Source organism: Panthera tigris, chromosome A1, assembly GCF_018350195.1.
Source record: "Panthera tigris isolate Pti1 chromosome A1, P.tigris_Pti1_mat1.1, whole genome shotgun sequence".
NCBI classification, from domain to species: Eukaryota; Metazoa; Chordata; class Mammalia; order Carnivora; family Felidae; genus Panthera; species Panthera tigris.
Window position 1 is genome coordinate 14,262,737 of NC_056660.1, and position 24,858 is coordinate 14,287,594.

The 24,858-nt window shown below is 36.9% G+C and overlaps 1 protein-coding gene across 8 annotated transcripts in view; it reads left to right on the top strand.

Annotated features, from left to right (window-relative positions):
* NBEA (neurobeachin) overlaps positions 1-24,858 on the top strand; it is a 678,339-nt gene that overhangs the window by 577,926 nt on the left and 75,555 nt on the right. For all 8 annotated transcript variants that reach the window (XM_042998658.1, XM_042998776.1, XM_042998897.1 and 5 more), the window contains 2 exons: positions 14,003-14,143; positions 24,320-24,439. In XM_042998658.1, the coding sequence (XP_042854592.1) occupies positions 14,003-14,143; positions 24,320-24,439 (261 nt within the window). The remainder of the gene's footprint in view (positions 1-14,002; positions 14,144-24,319; positions 24,440-24,858) is intronic.

The following is a 24,858-nucleotide window of genomic DNA, read 5'->3' on the forward strand; positions in this document are numbered from 1 at the left end:
AAGTTAACAATATCTAAAATGAAATTCGTTCTGTTTATTTTAATATATAATCTCACTAATGCTTAGGTTTTAACAACAAAACCTGAAGAATGGGCAAAACTACTGAGTGTATTAATAGCTGACTATGATGCTATAAAACTTGGCAGAAGATAAAAATGTGAATGCGTGAATTTAATTCTATACCAAAACCCGCCAAAAACCTACTGCCAAATTTGAAATACTTTTCTAAATACATGTTGAATGTCACCTTAACGTTAGCATACCCCAACTTGAAAACTGTTTTTGTTAGACTTGCTCATACTGCATTGTTGAAGGAGAGGTACTATTTTGAGACGGAGTATTGATTGGCAGTATTTGGAGACTGTTTTAAACTCATGGAATAATCCAACCTGAGGGTATAACTTGCAAAGGGGGGAAATGCAAAGAAGGCACCAATTTCAAAATTGGGTTTATTTAAATTTATATTTCTATTCACGTACTTGCTCTTCCAGTATACAAGCATTTATCGCACACCTATGTTGTGCCAAGTACTGGAGATAAGAAGACGATAGGATGGTTGAGCGTCTGACTTTGGCTCAAGTTATGATCTTATGGTTTTGATTTGTGAGTTTGAGCCCAGCATCAGGCTCACTGATGTCAGCGCAGAGCCCATTTCAGGTCTTCTGTTCCCTTCTCTCTGTCCCTCCCCCACTCCTGCCTGTGCTCTCTCTCTCTCTCAAAACTAAATAAAACATTTTTTTTTTAAAAAAGACAATAAGAACTGGTTCATACCCTTAAGAATCTATATTCATTTTTAGTTTACCCACTGGCATATTATGTTCTTTTCCTTCTAACTGAAAGAAAGAACCAACTAAGTTCAGACAAAGAAAAAAGTTGGTTCATAGGCACTGTGATAACCAGAAATAGTGAGGTGTTTTTTTGTTCACTTTTATCTCCACTGTTTGTTGGAGATATGTAATAGGGTGACAGGGAACTTTGAGCATGTACACAGAAGTCCCAAACCGGTCCCATCCTCTGCCAGCTTATGCTAAATGTCCCCTAGTCTCTTTTCTAGTTCCTTCCCATTTAGCCAATTGTCCTACCCCTTCGGAGAGAAAGAGAGAGAGAGAGAGAGGGAGAGAGGGAGAGAAAGAGAAGAAAGTGCTAGAGCCTGTCCTGCTTTGAAAACTTTAAGCTGTCAGGGGCACCTGGCTGGCTCAGTTGGTACAGTCTGCAACATTTTTTTCTCTCTTTTTTTAATTTTTAAAAGGTGTTCATTTATTTTAAAAAGTGTTTATTTTTGAGACAGAGAGACAGAGACAGAGACAGAGCAGAGTGGGGGAGGGGCAGAGAGAGGGAGACAGAATCCAAAACAGGCTCCAGGCTCTGAGCTGTCAGCACAGAGCCCGATGTGGGGCTCAAACCCACAAACCATGAGATCATGACCTGAGCCAAAGTTGGTTGCTTAACTGACTGAGCCACCTGGGTGCCCCATGCAACTCTTGATCCGAGGTCATGAAGTCGAGCCCCATGTTGGATGTAAAATTACTTGTCAAATAAATAGATAAATAGTGAAAGAAAGAAAAAGAAAGGAAGGAAGGAAGGAAGGAAGGAAGGAAGGAAGGAAGGAAGGAAGGAAAAATGAAAGAAAAGAAAAGAAAACTTTAAGCTGTTAGAGAAGGAACTGGGAACCATAGGAGCACTTTTGCAGTGTATGTTCTTAAAATACTACCTGTAGAGAGGAAAAGAGCCTGCTGATGCCCTTTGGGGTCGCATCTGAAGCACAGCATTATTAAGACAAAACTAGGCCAGACTCCATCTCCTTTAACGTTTCTCTCCAGCTAAAACAGAATTCTCAGTAGAGATGGTCCTGAAACTAATTTGTAGGCTCATCATTATCCTAGTACTTAATACTTAGAAAGCCTTTAGAACTGACACATGAAGATTTAGGATATTTAATTATGCCTCCATTGTTTTTTTATGTCAAAATTGGTTACTTTTCACTAAGATATTTAAAATAATTTCTTAGGAATTATCCCGGGGTAATGATAATAACAGCCAACACTTGACATGCACTTCTTGTGTAGTCATTGTGCTAAGCACTTTACATAGATTTTCTCATTTTATCCTCACAACGTTATTATGGATTGCATCGGTTTTATAAGTTGCATTTCCTTTCATTTGTTACCTATTATTTCCCTACAATAGGTAAATAGAATATACTGAAAAAAACAAGCAAACAAAAAAAACAACTAAAAACAGGGCACCTGGGTGGTTCAGTTGATTGTCTGACTTCGACTCAGGTCATGATCTCGTGGTATGAGTTTGAGCCCCATGTCAGGCTCTGTGCTGACAGCTCGGAGTCTGGAGGCTGCTTTGGATTCTATGTCTCCCTTTCTCTCTGCCCCTCCCCTGCGCGCGCACACACACACACACACACACACTCTCTCTCTCTCTCTCTCTCTCTCTCTCAAAAATAAAACGTTAAAAAAGTTTTTTAATAATAAAAAAATTCTAGTGTGTAATAAATCTTTTAGATGCCCCCACCTTTCCTAAAAGCCCTACATTATGGACAGCCATGTGATAGGAGCAGAGGAGGCAAAGAAATGCATTGAGGGAGCCATTCTCCACCTCCAAAGACTGTGTGGAACTGACAGACCTGTGAATATGCTAATCAATTTTGCTAATCAAAATTCAACTTTGGCTCAAAGTCTCTCTCTCTTCCTAATGTAATTAGTCATGTTTATTCATCCTATGAAAAAAATATAAAGAGAATTGCACTCAAGTATAGCCAGCAAAATATACGTCTTAACACATACTTACCAATGCTTCAGTACTTCGGCTTCTGTTTATTAGGAATGGATGTGGGAGTTGTGTGGAGAACAGCTGAAGTTTACCTGATGATGAGAGGCCATGTTGTGCAGAAAATTGTGAAGGGGAGACTTTATCTGTTTAAGAGAACATTTTCACACATTAGAAGTACAACCTTCCTTTTCTTTTTTAAAGATTTTATTTTGAAGTAATTACTACACTCAACATGGGGCTCAAACTCATAACCCTGAGATCAAGAGTCACTCACTCCACCACGAAGCCAACCAGGTGCCCCGAAAATGTTTGTATTAAAAACTTTCTTAGCTATAAGAACACCCCAGAGCATAACCACAATGGAAAGGTCTTAGTGTGAGTTCGAAAGATTTTGCTTCGTTGTGGCAAGCAAGCTTTATTTTATTTTGACTTGTTGGTATAGCAATTTTCAAACATAAATAAAAGTACCGAAAATAACTAATACACTTAGTTATTACTAATACACTTAGTACTTATATATTATAATTACTTACATTTTTAGCTTTGTTTTTGTTCTGCTGAAGTATTTTAAAGTAAATTAAAGATATATCATACCTTACCCATAAATACTTTAGTATGAAAAAAGCATTTTTCTTCATAACCAGAACACCATCATCACCCCATACAAGACTGACAGTTAGAACTCCCTAGCATTATCTAACACTGTGCTTTAAATCAGATTTTCCCACTTATCTCCCATATACCTTTAAAATTTGTTTTTTTCAAGCCAAGGTTCAGTCAAGGACCTCACGTTGCACTTGATTTTTATGTCTCTCAAGTGTCTTTTAGAATAAAATAGCTCCTAACCAGCACCACCCCCCACTTTTTTCATGATATTGTGTCATTGAAGAGACTGTTCCAGTGTTTTTATAGAAATCTCAGCTTCTGGATTTGTCTTATTTTCTTCATGTTGTCATTAACTTCGTTTTAACTAGTGAAGTTTTGATATATGGTGATTCAAATATCAGTGAAAATTAAAAACAGGAATTTATATTTGGAAATATATGCTCTTTATTGTTTGCTAGCTGAAATATAAAGTTATTGTAGTTAGATTAAAATTGATAGAAGTTTAAATGTTTTCTGGGTCATATAATTGAAAAAAAGCCCCTAACATTCTATACATGGGATAAACCAAATTCTTTTTTTTAATATAGTTTATTTATTTATTTTGAGAGCGAGCGAGCATGAGTGGGGGGAGGGGCGCAGAGAGAGAGAGAGAGAGAGAGAGAGAGAGAGAGAGAGAATCCCAAGCAGACTCCACTTTGTTAGCATGGAGTCCAATGTGGGGCTCAAACTCACAAACCACGAGATCATGACCTGAGCTGAAGTTAGACACTTAACTGACTGAGCCACACAGGTGCCCCTGTAAACCAAATTGTTAATCAAACAGTGCAAAGGGATTAGGGAAGACTAAAATCTCCATTATTCTCACTTGTCATTTTATGTATATTCTTCAAAAATTTTTTCTCTGAATACTTAAGCAAAAATAAATTGCATATGTACTATAAGATTTTTAGGAAGCCATTGGGGGTGCCTGGGTGTCCCAGTCAGTTGAGCATCAGACACTTGATATTGGCTTAGGGCATGATCTTATGGTTGAGAGTTTGAGACCCACATCAGGCTCTGTGCCGAGCATGGAGTCTGCTTGGGATTCTCTCTCTCTCTCTCTCTCTCTCTCTCTCTCTCTCTCTCTCTGTCCCTCTCTCTCTCTCTCTTGATCTGTCTCTCTCTCTCTCTCTCTCTCTCTCTCAAAATAAATAAATAAGCTCTTTAAAAAAAAAAGAAAGAAAACTATTGATAATGCTGTGATGCTGAAATTGCTTATGATGCAAATGGCCTTTTTCAACCCTGGTACTCGTAATAATAATTTACTATTACCTATAATCCATTCTCCACACAACCATTGGAGTTATCTTTATAAAGCCTACTTCAGGTCTTGTTTTTGTCCTGCTTAAAAGCATTCATTGACTCTCCCCTTCACTTACCATAAAATATGTTTCATTTCCCTCATCTACAAAGCCATATGATATGCCTCTACCTATTTTATCACCTCATCTCCTAAACTCTTCCTCTCGTCCGCTATACTTTAGGCACAGTCTTTCTGTTCCCTGAACATGTCAGTCAGGACACCTTAGGCCTTTGTACCAGCTCTTCCTCTGTCGTGAATTCTCATTCTTGAATTGCATTTGACCAGCTCCTTCTGGGTATTTACATCTCTGCTTAGAGGTTCTCCTTGAGAGATGCCTTGCTTATCACCCGGGTGCTCCTATCCTATTAACTCTGTTTTAATTGTCAGTAGAGCACTTATCTCTGGTATTTTCTCATTTACCTGATTGTTTATTTAGAATCCATCTGTTTCTGCTCTAAAAACACACACACGTACACACACACACGAATACAAGCTTCATGAAAACAGCAACCTCATTTATCTTATTGTAGGGCCTAGAGTAATTTCTGACACATAGTAGGCACTCAGTATTCACTGAACGAATTTATCTTAGAGTTTTTTCAAATCAACCTTTTCAGTTAGATGCATAATATGCAGCAGTATGGGTATATCATCATTTATGTAACATTTAATTATTTTTGAGAGAGACAGAGTATGAGTGGGGGAGGGGCAGAGAGCAAGGGAGACAGAATCTTAAGCAGGCTCCAGGCTAGTAGCAAAGAACCGGACGAGGGCTCAAACTCACGAATTGGTGAGATCATGACCTGAGCTGAAGTCAGCCACTTAACCAACTGAACCATCCAGGCACCCCATCACCATTTATTTAAATAGTCCAAATCAAAACCACACTGAGGTAACACCTCGCACCAGTCAGAGTGGCTAAAATGAACAAATCAGGAGACTATAGATGCTGGAGAAACGGGAATCCTCTTGCACTGTTGGTGGGAATGCAAACTGGTGCAGCCACTCTGAAAAACAGTGTGGAGGTTCCTCAAAAAGTTAAAAATAGATCTACCCTATGACCCAGCAGTAGCACTGCTAGGAATTTACCCAAGGGATACAGGAGTACTGATGCATAGGGGCACATGTACCCCAATGTTTATAGCAACACTCTCAACAATAGCCAAATTGCGGAAAGAGCCTAAATGTCCATCAACTGGTGAATGGATAAAGAAATTGTGGTTTATGTACACAATGGAATACTACTTGGCAATGAGAAAGAATGAAATATGGCCTTTTGTATCAATGTGGATGGAACTGGAGAGGGTTATGCTAAGTGAAATAAGTCATACAGAGAAAGACAGATACTATATGTTTTCACTCTTATGTGGATCCTGAGAAACTTAACAGAAGACCATGGGGAGGGGAAGGAAAAAAAAAGTTAGAGAGGGAGGGATCCAAACCATAAGAGATTCTTAAAAACTGAGAATAAACTGAGGGTTGATGGGGGGGTGGGAGGGAGGGGAAAGTGGGTGATGGGCATTGAGGAGGGCACCTGTTGGGATGAGCACTGGGTGTTGTATAGAAACCAATTTGACAATAAATTTCATATTTAAAAAAAAGGTAACATATGTAAATAAAATAATAATAAATAAATAGTCCCTTATTGGATAGTTAGACTACACCTAGTTTTGTTTTGTTTTGTTTTTTTGCCATTTCAAGCAATGCTGTGAGAAATACAAATATCCTTGTATCTGATTCTGTCCATGTTATAAATTCCTCCAAGTGGAATGATTGGATCAAAAGCAAGTGCATATTTTTAAAAATATTACCAGTTTGCCCCATGAGAAATCTATACCAATTTATATTCCTACCAACATTATTATGACATATCATGTTTTGCTATACACTGGCTAACATTGATATTGTGAAACTTAATTTTTGACAATCTAATGAATAAAAATAGAGTTTATTTGACATTTTAAAACTTACCAGTGTACTTCTGACTTTTAACTATAAGGAACAGAAAATCAACTTAAACTGGCTATAACTTCAAATGTAAAGTTTTTATTGGCCCATATAACTGAGAAATCAGCAGGGCGCCTGGGTGGCATAGCCGGTTGGGCATCCAACTTTTGGTTTCAGCTCAGGTGGCCATCACATGGTTTTTGAGTTCAAGACCTGCATCAGATTCTCTCTCTCCTTCTCTCTCTGCACCCTCTCCCAACTCGCACTGTCTCTGCTCTCTCAAAATAAATAAGTAAACTTTAAAAAAAATAACTGAGAAGTCGGGGATTGGTCAGTTCAGGAAAACTGAATCCAAGGGCTCACCAGTGTCATGGGACACTACATCTCTGGTATTTTTTCTCTTTGGCTTCATTTTGAGACAGGCTTCCTTATGTTACTGCAGTGATGCCTTTGTAACCCCACTAGAAAAAGAGAAACCTTCTTTCCCAGATAGTTTCAGCAAAATTTCATTGGAGTAAGTTGAATCATCGGCTCATTTCTGTACCAGTCTTAGTAGCCATATGGATAGAAGATGCTGATTGACAGGTCTGGATCACACGCTCACCCAGGGCATCTGGTACTGGAGTCAGCCCACCTGAACCAGGTATACCGAGAGTAGGGAAGGAGTGGTTCATAAAGGAAGAAAGAGTAATGCATGGTGAACAGAAAGAGAGTATATATCCAGTATACTGGATCAGCTGGTGCTGTTTTTCCTATATATATTGGAAATTTGCATCTATAAATTGCCTGTTCATCTCATTTGCTCATTTACTCAATTAGATTATTCACCAGTTTCTTATTGATTTGTAAGGGCTCACTTTTTAAGGAAACTAGCCTTTTATCATATGTGCTATAAATATTTTTTACTTTGTTGTTTGTCTTTTGATTTTGCCTAAAATTTTTCTCTAAAGTTTCCATGTGGAAATTTAAATGTTAGATAATCAGATCAGTCAGTCTTCCCTCACTCAGAATTTATTATGTACCTAAAAAGAACCAAGTAGTGTATTAGGTTCTCAGAACATAGAGATGAATAAAAGCGATTGCCTTGAAGGGCTAGTCTACTGGGTAAAAAAAAGTCATAAACCTGCCTATTACCAGATAGTGTCCTGTAGGCCTTCACAGATGAAATTTGAGCTGCTTCCGGAAGAATGCATTGAAATTCCTTGGTCAGATAAGAAAAGAGGCAGGGAGTTTCCTTGAGCACAGAAGCATCTGTAGGTATGATTTCTATACGGTCAGTCATAACTGAGAATTTTAAGAATGATGATAGACAGCTCATGACTGAACAAAATGAAAAGACAAGAATTCTTGAAGTTTCTTCTCAGGATTCCCAAGCCCTTGGTTACTATAGTGAAAGATAACAAGGTAAGTTCGATTGTTAGAAGCTCAGATATGTTGAGAGTATTGAGATAACAAAAGCGATACTTACTTAGTGAGCCAAAGGGATCAATGGGCTCCACCCCGCTTCCAGCTATGTGTAGCACAAAGCTTCCGCTGGTTCTCTGAAATGGATAGCCTCTGACTAGCAATGTGATCTTGATTTGACTTTTCTTCATTGTTCTCATTTATAATGTGAGAGAGTTGGACTGGTAGGCCTGTAGGGTGTATTCCATTTCTGAGGATCTGTGATGGTTGAGGAATTAAGTAGGCAGTTATAGAAGAAAAAAATGACATCAAGATCAGAATTTCATATTTAGCAATGAAATGGCAGTGTAGTGCTGTGGAAAGAACAGAGGCTCTGGTACCTGTTTCCTCCTCATGAAATTGGGTCCATAATGAATGCCTTGCCCACCTCAGAAACTTATGAAAATCAATCTAGAAAATGGATGTGAAAACCATTAGCATTTGCAAGCCGAGAGCACTCGCAATCACAAGCTCGTAAATATTTTACATACACAAGTAGAATCCTAATACTGTGAACATGGCGAGGATTTTCAAGTTCTTTTTGAAATACCAGACTTCAGTTATTATTAATATTACTTTAATTGGACCTCTGATTCCTCCTTAAAACCCTTTTTTATTCCTAAAACTTGTGATCTATTTTAATGGCATTGACTATGCCTCAAGCCAATCTACACTGATTTTATTTTTTTACATTCAATAAATTTAATTTACATTTATATTTTATTTTGTGGTGATTTGTTTCTTTTTTTATTTGATTTGATTTTTTTATTTATGTTTTAGCTAGTTGATATATAGTGCGATGTTGCTTCCAGAAGTAGAATTCAGTGATTCGTCACTTACGTACAACACCCAGTGCTCATACCTTCTTTTGTTTTTTTTAATTTTTTTAACGTTTACTTACTATTGAGAGAGAGACGCACACAGAGCATGACCAGGGGAGGAGCAGAGAGAGGGAGAGACACAGAATCCAAAGCAGGCTCCAGGCTCTGAGCTGTCAGCACAGAGCCCGACGCGGGGCTCAAACTCACAAACTGCGAGATCATGACCTGAGCCGAAGTGGGTCGCTCAACCAACTGAGCTACCCAGGAACCCCAAAATATTTTTTTGTTGTTTATTTTTTTGAGAAAGAATGAGAGGGGCAGGGGCAGAGAGGTTGGAGGTGACAGAGAATCCAAAGAGGGTATCAGCAGCAAGCCCCAGTGCAGGGCTCAAACCATGAACCATGAGATCATGGCCTGAGCTGAAGTCAGATGCTCAACTGACTAAGCCACCAAGGGACCCCTTTACTCATACCTTCTTAATACCCATCACCCATCCAGCCCATCTCCCTCCCACCTCCCTCCATGAACCCTAAGTTTGTTCTCTATCGTTAAGAGTGTCTTGTGGTTTGTTTTCCTCTCTCCTCTTTCTTCCCCCGCCCCCGTATGTTTATCTGTTTTGTTCCTTAAATTCCACATGAGTGATGTCATGTGATATTTGATAAAAACCCTTAACAAAGTAGGGATAGAGGGAACATACCTGAAGATCATAAAGGCCATATACAAAAGACTCACAGCTAGTATCATCCTCAATGGGGAAAAACTGAGAACCTTTCCCCTGTGGGCAGGAACAAGACAAGGATGCCCATCTCACCATTACTACTTAATTTAGTACTAGAAGTCTTAGCCTCAGCCTCAGCCTCAGCCTCAGACAACAAAAAGAAATAAAGGCATGCAAATCAGCAAAGAAGAAGTCAAATTTAACTATTTGCAGATGACATGATACTTTATGTAGAAAACCCAAAAAATTGCCAGAACATCATGAATTCAGAGTCGCAGGATATAAAATCAGTGTGTGGAAATCTATTTCTATACACCAACAACCAAGCAATCATAAAAGAAATCAAGGAATCAATCCCATTTACAATTGTACCACATTTATTTTTGATGCATTTATTCATATCAATACAGCTGTATGCCCAGACTTGCACATTCTCTAAAGTTCTTTTAATTCCTCATAAAGTACCATTTACCCAGTTAGTGTTTTTTTATTTAAATTATCTTTGTTATTCATTTTTACCTCTTTAATTTATATACCTGTCCCATAAAACTTGTAAGGTTTTATAAAGATAGAAAAGTATTGATAGGTCAAAGCTAAAAGAAAAGAAAATAGGAAAATGTAATCAAAGCAAAAGTTTGCCCTCAGAAATACATACCGTAAGGATTCTAGCCAGAACTTTTCAGGGAGCACCACTTCTATTGCCTGTTAATAGTTATTATGAAAACAAGAAGAAGGATGAAGTTTTAGTAGGAAGAAAGAAAGAAAGAAAGAAAGAAAGAAAGAAAGAAAGAAAGAAAGAAAGAAAGAAAGAAACATTGGTGTGAACAAAATTAACCAATCCTTTTTATAATAGTATTTCTCAGAGCCTTTAATAACGTAAATCTCCATGAGCATCTGTCAGGATCTTTGCTCCATATAATAAAGTCACAGGTTTGTTTTTTGTTTTTTGTTTTCAGGAAAACAAAGCTTTTTGTGGTATTTAAGACGGAGACAAATGTCTCTGTTTAATATTCAAACAGGGGAAATAGAGCGATAGAGTAGAGAAAATCCTCAACACCATTTCTTTGATAAATTCAGTTGTATTTGGGGGTGCCTGGGTGGCTTAATCAATTAAGCATCCGACTCTTGATTTTGACTCAGGTCATGATCTCCATGGTTGGTGGGTTCGAGCCCCCCGCGCCTGGCTCCACACTGACAGTGGGAGCGTGCTTGGGATTCTCTCTCTCCCTCTGTCTCTGCCCCTCCCCTGTGTGCTCGTGCGCGCGCGCGCGTTCTCTCTCTCTCTCTCTCTCTCTCTCTCTCTCTCTCTCCCAAAATAAGTAAATAAACTTAAAAAAAAGAACATTTTAAATTCAATTGTGTTTTATGTAATGTTACATGTATAATTTTCCACCAATTTTATACGGAAAATAGTTCTTTTTGCAAGCTATGTACACTTTGTAGCAGTTTGAGAAACTGGATCATAAGAATAAAGTGCTGCAGAAGTGGGATTTTTATTTTTCATTTTTGCACTGCGATCTGCTACACTTTATCTGTTACAGGGTCAAATTGTGGCATACAAACTGACCAGAACAAAATCATAATAAATCTAATAGCAGGTTGTAAACTTGCAGTTAAACCTGTTCATATGGAAACACCTAAAAGGCATAGAGGTGGCTGTTTCTAAAAGCCTACTGTTTGTGAGAAATGGAAATTGGCAACAATTGCTATGGTTATTATGGTAAAAATGGGAAAAGATTACAAAATAGATTTACTTGTAAATGTAAAATTTACATTGTATTGAGTAAAGTTTTACTTTTTCACCAGAATTCCTGCCTTATTCGTTTGCTAAATCCAATGGTTTTGACATTGCATTATTTGCTCAAATTTTAAAACAATAACATACTTACCACCATATCAACTTATACATGGGTCAGTAGGTAATTATAGGCAGGTAGATGATAGATAGACAGATAGATAGATAGATAGATAGATAGACAGATACACACACACACTATATGTTTGGATCCCATAAGAAAATATGTCATCTGTGATGAAATTTTCATTTCTCAGACATTTTGAAGCATTTTTCCTTTACATGATTTATTGCTAATTGATTATTAGAACAAAATTATAGATAAATAACAAGAACAAATTAGATCATATACATTTTGTTTTATAAAATTCATTCCTAAATGTGTTAGATAAAAATTCAAACTTGGAAACGTATTTTAAGAAGTTACTAAGGGAGGCATATACATACTTTAATACTGTGCAACTGTTTCCTACAAAATATTATTCTTTAAAACATTCCAATAAAATGACATTGGATGAAACTTGAGTAAACTTAAAAGTGTAAATATTTATTTTCTCCCTTTTTCAGTAGTTGAGGAGAAGGCTGGAAAATATTAGAGGAAGGACTTTTACCTTTTTCAAGAAGGTTTTGTGAGGTCTTACAGAACCAACAATCTCAAATAATGGCAATCTTTACAGATCATGCAGACATTTTATGCGTGTGAAAGATCCATTAACATATTCAAGACAGAACAAGGTATTAAACATTTCAAATGCTTTGAAAAAATAGACTTTTAATACTGAGTTAGAAAAACAGACGTCTGTACATCTAGGAAAGTATAAAATATGTTGGCCATCTTAAATGAAAAAGGATGTCAATTCCATTACAGCTCACATTCATTCTACTGTAGTCATTACCCTTTTACCAAAACATTAATGACACATTTGTTTTAAATATTATTAATATTTTATATGACATTTAATGAAATGACATAGCCTTTTTGTCTCTATGTAAAAAGATTTGAGAGATGAACAGTGAAATTTAGCAAAGAAAATTTAAGCCTTCGAACATTTAGAAACATATTAAAACAAAAGTTCTTAATATTTTTTGAATAATTAAGTTAAACCAAAGTTTTAAAAAAATTTTAATAAGGTTTTTAGTCTTTAAGTTATAATTAGGTTAAAGAAAAATGAACATAGTTTACAAATAATTTTAATGTTAAAGATAAGAGCCATTGCAAGTAAGAGTTTATTATAGAAATTCTAACAGACTTTTAACTGCTGACATCATTGTGTTATTTGAATTAGTCCCCTGGGACCCAAAGAAAAAGCTTACAAGCAATTCATAAATGAATCTTTCTCTCTTGTGTAACACCATTTGTCCCATTGAAACACTAATTTTCTACTACTTATCTTGTTAAAATTAAGCCCTGGGGGGAACTTCATAGTTAACTAGTAATATTAAATTTTGAATAAAGGAGTTCTATATTATACTTAGTATTCATCTTTTCTTCTCTCTCTCTCTCTCTCTATATATATATATATATATGTATATATATATATATATATATATATATACATATATATATATATAGTATGCATCCTAAAACAAAATAATGCAGCTATTATCTATCATGAGAATGAACTCCATGTCCCATAAACCAAAATCAGACAAAAGCTGAAGCTAAAACAATTTGTTCCTTGAAATCATGAAGACTATATGCTAGAAATTCTTAATGATTATGTGTGCCAAGAAGTTGGAGACAATGATCCAATTAACACAAGCTTTGTTGAAAAAATATATATATGTGTGTGTGTGTATATGTGTGTGTGTGTGTGTGTGTGTGTGTGTGTGTGTGTGTGTGTGTGTGTGTGCGTGTGTGTGTATAATGCTCAGGATACTGAGCTTCACTATAGGGATTAACATCATAATTGGGAGTGTGGTGGTACTGATAGGAAAGGTCTTAGTGACCTTACAAAATGCTTTCTAGGGAATCTGAATTGTCTGGATTATTTTCATCAGCCTTAGGTTTGTACTTTCACTTAATAAAAAGTATACATGATTCATATGTATAGTAACAGAATGGAACTAGCATTCCAACAGGGTTTCCTTATGGGTCATTATTATCTTTCACAATCTGGGTGGCCCTCTAGTAAGATAAGGTTTTCTCTAATATGGTTATCACATGGTCAACTTCCTCACTTTCTCCTCATTGGATTTCCTATGATCAAGCTAAACTTTTATTATGATTATTGTTACGGAGGCAGGCAAATGACATTAAAAGTATTGGTTTTGCCTTGATAGTTTAAACTGGATCATTCCTAGTAATCCAGTTTGCTGAAACTTTTTGTAAATCCAGAAACTGTGCACATATAAGTCATCCTCCTGAGAGATTTTTAGCAAGTAATCAATATAAAAATCAAATTTGATGAAACATAATACAAAATAATTTCTTTATGCTCTATGGTTAAATGAATGGATGGTAAATACTTTCAGGATAAATAGTTATCATATAGAATGTTTAATATGACTGTATTAAGTGAAAGTCTTCTTTTCTCTTTGTATAGCCAATCGGTGCTTTGAACCCAAAGAGAGCTGTGTTTTATGCAGAACGTTATGAGACATGGGAAGATGATCAAAGCCCCCCCTACCATTATAATACACATTACTCAACAGCAACATCTACCTTATCCTGGCTTGTTCGAATTGTGAGTATCTTCATTAAATTTCTATACTTGTTATTTGTTTTAAACAAAGGTTAGAGACCAGTGAAGTAGAAACGAGAGATTTCAAACTCTAGCAAGACCTGAATCCTTTTTGAAAATAAGTTTTCTCATTTGCAAAATCGGGTTAGGAAGATAGATTATTGTGAGCTTCTTAAGCCTAAACCAGTTATAAAAGGAACCAGACTCCCGGAGTGCATCCTTAATATCCACTGTTTCCTTTGTCCACTGAAGGTCGCAAGCTGGCTCTCTCTCCTGGCCCTCTCAGTCTTGCTTCTTGGACAGTATACCTCAAGAACAATTTCTAAATGTTTGAAAGTCTTCTTTCTGTTATTTTTTTATTTCTCCTAACTCATGAAGGTCTCTCTGATCTTTCAAATACATACACACATAGACACGCACACATACACATACATACGTAACATGCATGCACACGCATGCACACGTATGCACATCCATGCAAGCTTCCTTGCCATCCCCACCAACCTTGCAGTTACGTTCTCTCCCTGCATAGTCACATGTAAACACAGCCTCCACTAAACTGCATTGTGCTAGGCTCATCTCTGCTCATCACATCTCATTCAGTCTTTAACCTGGCTATTCAGCTTCCACACCCATCACTTCACTGAATTGTTGTTGCAGAAGTCACAAGTTATGGTTCCCATCTCATACCGTGATCTATCTGAATGAAGCATTTGGCATCATTGTTCACCTTCTTCTTCTTGAAAGTCTTCCCTTCCATGGTTCCTTAGACAATATCCTCTCCTGCTTTATCTCCTACCATCCTAACTGCCCTGCCCAGTCTCATGCTCAGGTATTTTTTTTCTCAGTGTTTCTGGTCCCCAGGATTTTTCTGTATACTTTATCCAGGCTATGCCATTCAATTATAAGCTAACGACTTCCAGCTTCTGTCTTCATTGCAAGCATTTCTCTTGGGCTCCCAACCTTTATTTTCAAGTGCCTACTGGATATTTCTACCTGAACATCTCATAATACCATAAACACCATTTCCAAAAGTGAATTTCTCATCTCCTCACAAACCTGTTGTGGTTCTTCCTGTATTTCCAACCTAAATAAATGATGTGATCGCTCACAGAGTTAACATGATCTAGATATTTTCTCTGTTTTGGCAGCCTGCTACATCCAATCAGATATCACATCAGATAGGTTCTCAGCTAAATATCTCCGCAGTCTCCATTCTCTATTAACCCTGGCATTTCCTTAGTTTAAGTTCCCATTATTTCTCATCTAGATTACTGCAGAAGCCCTTAACAAATCTTCTTGCCTTTCGTCTTGCCTTCTTCAATCCCGTCTAGTTAAGAGCAGTTACTGGAGTCAGATGGTCTGTTTTTTTTTTTTTTAATTTTTTAAGTTTATTTATTTTTGACAAAGATAGAGTGCAAGCATGAGCTGGGGAGGGGCAGAGAGAGAGGGAGACACAGAATGGCTCCAGGCTCTGAGCTGTCAGCACAGAGCCTGACGCGAGGCTTGAACTCATGGACTGTGAGATCATGACCTGGGCCGCAGTCAGACGCTTAACTGACTGAGACATCCAGGCGCCCCCCCCCCTTTTCTTTTTTTACTGTAAGCAACCAAGGAGTATTATGGAATGCTAACCCAAATCTGTAAATCAATATAGTCAACAATGTCTTCTCTCCTTACCAAAATATAGCTCAGACCACTCTTTTTCATGAGACAGATTTGCCTCAGAAGCACATCAGTAAAGTAGCCCACATGAAAATGTGTGTACCTGGAACCACATCTTCTATTTTCAAAGATTTTTTTTTTTCTCTGCCTAAATGACAGCTTTAGTTTGGAGGTCTTTCTCAAACATTCTCTCTGTTATGGGGACAAATTGAACTCACCACAAATATAGTATGAGTATCTTTTAAGTAGCTTGTAAATCACTGATAGGTAATATGCTGTAATTACTCTTATTACAAAAAAAGATTTGACAGAATTATGACTCAGTTTAACTTAGCACAAATTTTATATTTTTTATAATCTTAAAGCAGTATGAGTAGTTTTAAAAAGTTAAGTTTAGGGGTGCCTGGGTGGCTCAGTCGGTTAGGCGGCCGACTTCGGCTCAGGTCACGATCTCGCGGTCGGTGAGTTCGAGCCCCGCGTCGGGCTCTGTGCTGACAGCTCAGAGCCTGGAGCCTGTTTCGGATTCTGTGTCTCCCTCTCTCTGACCCTCCCCCATTCATGCTCTGTCTCTCCCTGTCTCAAAAATAAATAAATGTTAAAAAAAAATTTTTTTTAAAGTTAAGTTTAACTAACCTATGAGAAAATAAACCCAAATCTTATTTTAAAAATAAACTCTGTAATTATAAACTAAAGAAAAATACATAAAACTTTTTTTAGACCAAAGGTATTGTCTAATTTTCTAAAGATTTACCTTAATTACGTGAACTCAGATTCTTTTATAAAGATGTTTCTGAGCTGTTTCTTTTTTATTTCCTGAGCTAACGGGTTCTTAAGAAATATTTTTTAACTCTAGCACTTTTAAAGAATAACAATTTCTATTTCTTTATTTTCTGTTAATTTTTGAGGAATATGAGATTTAAATAGGTGCCCATTTACCCCTATAAACCAATCAGAACAGAGTACCTTGGTTTATGGGTTGTCATAATTTTTTAATACACTCCAGATGTAGGGAAATACTTCACACTCACACAAGAGTTAAAGGCTTTTCTGAATTACAGACACACAAATATATTGAGGACTTATAGCTTCTATCCTGTAATGTCAGCCACAGGTCAAAACAAAACACAGAAACACAAAAAATTACCAGTCAAGATTTCAAGGAGCTGGTGTCCTTTACAAGGGACATAAAATATGTTCTTATTTGATTTGGGCTCACAAATAGGCAGACCGGAAAACAAAAAGGCTAATAAATTCTCCGATCACCAAATGGTGAGACCATGAAACCAAATTCTCAGTCATTACCACCACCAGTGGGAAATTACTGATTAGCAGTGCATATTACAAATGTTATAATAAAAATATCAGCAAAGGGGTTAAAAAAAATCTAGAGAAAAAGTGTGTCAGTAAAGTTAAAGTTATATTTGCTGCTTAGAATTCACTCTACAGAGCAAGAAAAGGGATACTGGGGCTTAAGCAACCCTTGAGATATACCTCCTGTGTATTTGGCTTCATAGAGTTCATTCTCAAAGGGACTTCCAAAACTGTTAGAAAAGGAAGTTTTTAGAAAGCAGTGAAACCAGAGATATTCATCCTGGGAGGTCTTTTCATATCACCTTGGGTCCCGTCAGGGACAGTCATTGCTGTAGTGAGCCACTGCCATAAGGAGAGTAAGACACCTTTCTCAGGTATTTTGGTGATAAAAAAAAAAAATCAGGAATCATTTCAGAAAGAACATTTCAACTGGGTTGTTTGAGATTTAATTGAGATTATATATGTGATATTATTTTGAAATATATAAATTGGTATTTGGTGGTTTCTGTGTGATCAAATTAGACTGAAGCCAGATTTAGAAGACTTACTTGTGTGAATCTGTAAAAATACTTGCTATCAACAGCTTGGTTTAAGTTAACAATCTTGTATCTCTAATAAAGCTAAATACTTCCTCAAGACATAAATGATAATTCATCCTTGAATTGATGTATTATTCCAGTGAAATGGAGTACAAATTGGAATCTGTACAGGAGTCTGGCAGAAATTCTATGCACATTCATTCTACACATCCTCTTCTAGTGTTACCTAGAATAGTGCTGCACCATGGAAATAGAATGCAAGTCACTTATGTAATTTGAAATTTTTAGTAGCCACATGTAAGAGTAAAAAGAAATAGGTGAGATTAATTTTAACAAACATATTTGTGAACCCAGTATATTCAACGTGTTATAATTTCAACACTTAACCAACATAAAAATTTTTAATGATATATTTTACTTTTGGGGGCTACTGAGTCTTTGAAATCCAGAATGTCTTTTATATTTAGGGCACGTTCAGTTTGAACTAGCCATAGTTCAGGTACTCAGGAGTCACATGTTGCAAGTGCCTACTGTACTGGACAGAACAGATCTATAGGACTGCTTTTATGGGGACTCATTTAGCTGACACATCTTATGTCACGCTGTTATAAATAGAAGTATCCTGGTCTAACAGCTTAGTAAGCGTTTAACCTAATGGCCCAGGGAATTGTGGTTTCCTCACTCCTATCCCATGGAGTTTAAGAAGTAGAAAATGCATTAAGATTCATGTCGCTAAGACTTTGTTCAAAAAGACAAAACACAGGTGAAAGTATTTGCCCTTTACCTTTCAAGTCTTTTGGACCCAAAGTCATTAAACTCATTATTTGTTTCAATCAGTTTATTGAGTACAACAATGATAATAACTGCTTTAAGATGCTAATCAACTACATATCTCATTACTTTAAATTTAAAATATTATTTTAGACAAACTAACAGTGAAGTCACTTGTCTGAATTACCAGACTCTGTAAAGCTTATTCCTTGATAGCAGCCATTGGGCAAATGATGAATTAACTATTATGGTGGAGTTTGGAGTTTCCCCAGATACTAACCAGCATAAAAGGCACACTTAACTTGGAATGTTTTTACTTTAAATCTTACCCTGAACATATAGTGTATAACATATACACAAAAGTAATTAAATCTTACTCTCTGACCTTTACATCCCTCAGTAACCTATTCACCTTCCAAATTCACTATATTCCACCTACATATTCAAATCTCATTTGTCTAATATTTAATCATAATCTTTAAGGAAGTTAAAGAGGTTGTGCAAAAAAAATTCACTTATAAATTAGTTGTTTGGAATTTGGGACTTTTAAAAATAAATTATGGTTTTTTTTGGAAAGCCTACCCAAGAGCCTGTTCACACCATACTATATCTTTAAAAGTGTATCTTTCTAGTGAAGAAATAGTGGAAACACTTTTGCAGGTATTGTAATTAAAACCAAAAGATAATGCTACTGAATATATTGTTATGTAAGTTTCAGGTATACACCTTTATGATTTGACATCTGTATTCCCTACATAGTGATCACCCCAAGTCTAGTTACCATCCACCACCACACAGTTGACCCTCTTCACCCATTTCACCCACCACCCAAACCCTTTCCCCACTGGGAACCACTAGTCTGTTCTTTGTATCTAAGAATTTGTTTTTGTTTTATGTCGTGTGTTCATTTGTTTTGCTTGTAGGTTCCATATGAGTGAAATCTTTGTCCTTCCTTATCTGATTTACTTTGCTTAGCATGTAATACACTCAAGGTCTATCCATATTATTACAAAGGGCAAGATTTCATTCATTTTTATAGCTGAGTAGTAGTCTACTGTGTAAATGTACCTCAACTTCCTTATGCACTCATCTGTCAATGGACACTTAAGTAGTTTCCATGTCTTCATTATTGTAAATTATAATACTACGATGAACATACGAGTACATGTATCTTTGCAAATTGGTCTCTTTGTATTCTTTAGACAAATACCCAGAAATAGAATAGTTGGGTCATATTATAGTTCTATTAATAACTTTTTGAGGAAGCTCCATAAAGATTTGGAATTTTTAACCAAACGCCTGATTTATAATAAGTATGTAGGTTAGTTACAAGAGTCTTTTTGAAGATTCTAAAAGATACATCTAGATTCATTTGGAAACAATGTGAGAAAATAAACTTGTAGAGTTAAACAATGCACAATACAAATAACGGTTCCTCCATTTCCTAGAACGTAATGCTGAATTTCTCAAATGTAAAATGGGAACCATTATACCTACTCTGAAGGATAATCATGAGGACTGAATTAACTGAGATAATACAGTGCTGAGGACAGAAGGGTGCTCAGTAGCTCTTATTTCCCTTCCCTTTGATCTTTATTATGCTTCGTGTCACTTCAAGATATACACCTCTTCTTTGGTATAGTTATGTACCAAACCCTACCCATTACCCATGAATGGGATTTGCTTCAAATGAAATGAAAGGAAGGAAAAGAAGGCAGGTACAGGGGAGAGGGACTTAAGAAAAGACTTACGAGATTGTGGAGCAAATATTATAGAAGACAGAAAATAAAGGGGTTGAGTGAAGAGAAGAGAAACAGGGGAACAGAGTTAGATTGCCCAGTAGGGAATTGATCAATCTGTAATCATTGAAAGGCAAGAAAGGTTGTTAGTGGTATCTTTGCAGGGGATAAAAGTGATGATAAAATTCAGTGGGACAGGTATTACCCAGCGCAGGCCTAGTTAGTTTGGTTTTCTAGTACTAAAGCACTGTTGGAAGATAGGAAGTGATCTTAGGGTAGATGTAGTTAGGAGAAGGAGGAATGCTATCAACCATTCGTATTGCAGGACCTAACAGGAAGTTCGTAAAGCCCAAGAAATGCCAGCATTTTAATTTCTGAAATTTCTACTTAGTATTTATTCATTTGTACATCTTGCAAACAGAAAGCTTTTCTAGTATAATGATAAATCATCTACTGTGGTAATGTATATGTAGAAAATGGTCAAATCAGCATATTAGGTGAAAAAATATAAAAGTTTCTTAAGCTTCATATACCACTTAATCCTCTATGTTAGCCTAAATGGAAAAAGAAAAGCCTTCCACTGTGCCTTGAACATAATAAGGAAACACATGGGAAAAGGTAATCTCCACGGTAATCAGAGCTTGAAAGATCAATACTCAGAAACAAATAGGTTATCAATTTCTATTCGTACTCGACCACTGTTGCAGCCGGAGGCCTTCAGGAATAATGACAATATTTGTCAGTAATGTACTATGTGACCCTAAAACAGTTGTTAATCACATCTTTTTAAAAGCTACTTAAAACGGTGGAATGTGGCATTCAGTATTCTCTGCTTTTGGGTGCCACCAGCTTCATAGACTTCATGACCAGAAACAAAAGTAATTCTCTAATTTCACGTTTCTTTTTGCTATGCCCATCTGGGCTATTCTTGGTTTGAAAACCAGGAAGGACTTTATCATTTATGTCAGGATAGAGATCAGCTTTTAGTGGCTGATGATAAAAAGTAAGGTTTTGCACGTATGAATGGGTCTTCGCTCACTTCAGTGTAATAGGTTAAAAATTGTAGAGACGAGTCCCATCCCTGTAAATTAATCCCTGCCTATGACCCACAGAGAAAAACAAAAAAATAAAAGCACCTTACGTTGGCATCCTAGAATAATGAAGAAGTGGATTCTGAAGTTACTTTTTTTTTAATCTTTTGTTTTATATTTATTTCTGAGAGAGAGCAAGCAAGCAGAGGAAGGGCAGAGAGAGAGGGGGACAGAGGATCCCAAGCAGGCTCTGCACTGACAGCAGAGAGCCTGATGAGGGACTCGAACTCACAAACGGCGAGACCATGACCTAAGCCAAAGTTGGACGCTCAACCGACTAAGTCACTCAGGTGCCCCTATTTATATTTTGAGAGATAGAGAGAAAGGGAGCAGGGGAGGGGCAGAGAGAGAGGGAGACCGAGAATCCCAAGCAGGCTCCACACTGCCAGCAGGAGCCCAAAGTGGGGCTCCATCCCACCAACCGAGAGATCATGACCCGAGCCGTGATCAACAGCCTGACGCTTGAACCATCCAGGTGCCCCTGAAGAAACATTTATGAAACACAAACCGTGAGCCAAGCACAATACTTGGTGCTAAGGATGCAGAGATGAATGAGACCTGAGGCACTAAGAGTCCGGTCAGGTTGTCTGGTGAACTGGCAGTCTGGTATGAGGCCCAGCAGCGAATACTCGACACGGTGCATAAAGCTGTTGTCATTTTTATAACTCTGTGTCAGGTGAGCCACTCCAAGCTTTCCCAATATTATCTCATTGTACTTAATTCCCATAATTATCCCCAAGGTGTTGTCCTTCCCAATTAACACAGATGAAGGAACCGAAGCATAGTTATTTAACATCGCTACGTAAGGTTAAATAACTTGCCTAAAAGAAGGAAATGGTGTGTTCCACCAAGATTCAGATTAGACCTGTCATTTTTCATTCCGTTTACCATTGCCACTTCTAGACTTGTTTTGATCCCTGCTTTAATTAATGTAATTTAGTGATAAGCTACACCACATTAATTACCTAATGTTTAATAGTGAGTTAAAAATCTACAAAGCAAATTAATTAGTGAAGGCCATCTCAAAAAATTTTTCTTCCTAACTTAATTTCAGTGACATCAATTTGTCTTTCATGTCACTTAAAATCTTAAACAGCAATATGGACTTCCTGCCTATCTGATTTACAGGTGAATCAGTAATACCTTCCTCTGTTTAGTGTTATATCATTCTTCTTCCAATATCTTTGATCATACTTTTCTATCATCCAATACTGAACATAAAATATTGCTGATATGTTACAAGCTTATAACACTGATGACATCTAGCCACACTAAATTTCAGGAGGAGACTGAGGACAATGAGTGTTTGTAGCTGTTGCCTTACAGCTAACGGCAACAAGAGACGTTCAAAGGGGCAAAGTCATGCTTTGTAGACATACAAGAATTAAGAGGGATTATATGTTAAAGAAAAATAACCGTTTAGGAAAATGTTGTGGAGGTTTCTTAGCATTATTAAACCTAGGGGTGATATGTCATTTCTCCTAGACTTAAGAAAGAATCAAACCACAGAAAAAGAAATGTATATTTATCTGTGTTATACCTGTAGTTAAAACTAAGAAAGCCTTGGTAAGAATGAATGTGATTTAATCTTTTAAAATTCAGAAATGGGTGCCTGGGTGGCTCAGTCGGTTAAGCGTCTGACTTCGGCTCAGGTCATGATCTCACGGTTCGTGGGTTCGGGCCCCACATCAGGCTCTGTGCTGACAGCTCAGAGCCTGGAGCCTGCTTCGGATTCTGTGTCTCCCTCTCTCTCTGCCCCTCCCATGCTCATGCTCTTTCTCCCTCTGTCTCTCAAAAACAAATAAACATTAAGATAAAATAAAAAAAATAAATTTCAGAAACAAATTTAATGACATCAGAAATAATGTCTTTCTCCCAACACAAAAACTACACACAAAAAAACAGTACAATTAAATGATTAGGACTGTGTGATAGTTATCCCTAGGTTTTCTGCCATGGGAACATGTACTGGGTGGCAGACACTGTGTTTTTGTGAGGTAATAATGACACAATACCAAAAGGACTCGAGTTTATCTAGTCTTATTTGCACTTAACTTTATTTCATTCATTTCTTTGCCAGGTTATACATTGAGCAACTTCTATGTACCAGGAATTGTTCTAAGTGTTGGAGATAAAACAGTGAACATGACAGATATGGAATCCGTTCATGTGGGGGAGGGGGTGATAGACAAGTTACAAATCACTTACAAAATAGTGTGACAAGTGTTCCAGTGATGTATTTAGAAAATATAGGTTGTATATTTTCATACAACCTATATTCATACAACCTGTATTTTCATACTGGAGAGCTTGGCAAATCAAGGAAAGTCAGGAGAAAATGACATCTTGGCTGAGACATAAAGGATAGAAAGCACTTAGTCAAGTAAGGATGGTGAGGGAAAGGAATAAATTGGTACCAGGCAGAGCAAACATCACCTACAAGGGACAGGAAGTGAGAGCAATGTGGCATAACCTTAGAATGTGAAGAAGGGAAGAGGACAGATAAGTTTCCAGATCATTCAGGACCTTTTAAGACAAACTGAATAGTTTTAGACTTTCTCCTAAGCCATTGAAGGGTTTCAAGCAGAACTTTGCATTTTAAAAAAGATCGTCAGACCGTAATACTGTACAAGTACTTTAGTGGACTTTCATAGGTAATCTAAGGTAGCCATTCCCTACCCAATTCCACAGTGCAGTGAACAGTGCCAGAGTGGTTTTCTTATTATGTATGGCCTTAGTTATTAGAAAGAAATTCAGAGTTATAAACTAATAATAATGCAAAGTCATTCATCATTAAATCATAGAGCACTAGTATTCCATCATCTTATGGGTCAGAAGACTGAAGCCCAAGAAGCAAAATGGACTGACATTTTGTGACAAGTGCCTCAGCAGCCCAGTCAGGCCCAGACAGGTACCTCCTGACTCCTGGATGTAGGCATCTTTCCAGGTCCCTGCACTGTTCCGACCTCGTGAGGGTTTCAAAGACAGTCATATTTTATTTCGGGTGGAACAAGGCCAGTTGTGTTCAGAAGGGTCAAATTCCTGATTCTTCTTTTTGCTCAGGAACCTTTCACAACCTTCTTCCTCAATGCAAATGATGGAAAATTTGACCATCCAGATCGAACCTTCTCATCGGTTGCAAGGTCATGGAGAACCAGTCAGAGAGATACTTCTGATGTAAAGGTAGGCTCTTTTATTTGTTGATACTAATTTAATTTCAAAAGTGCTGAAATCTTGATTTTTTAATTTAATTGGCTATATAAGACATTTTATACTACAGTTTTCTTCCATCGTACTTTAAAATCATGTGGCACATCTAACCTAAAAGGAAACGAGAGGAAATAATCATGAGCATCACAGAAAATGATTCAGAATTCATTTATGTTATTCAGTTAAGGTATTTTCGTTATTTCAAAAAATTCCTATCTAATTTAGATCGAATAATCTGGAGACGGAAAGAAAAGGCCATAAATTGCTTTTCCTGCTGTTAACTCAATATTTGGCCCATTCCATAAAACACAGCAGGAATTGGATTTGACCTTAATGTGTCATATTGTTATAGCTTGCCCAGCTTTGGGTTTATGTAGCCTGGGGCAATTAAT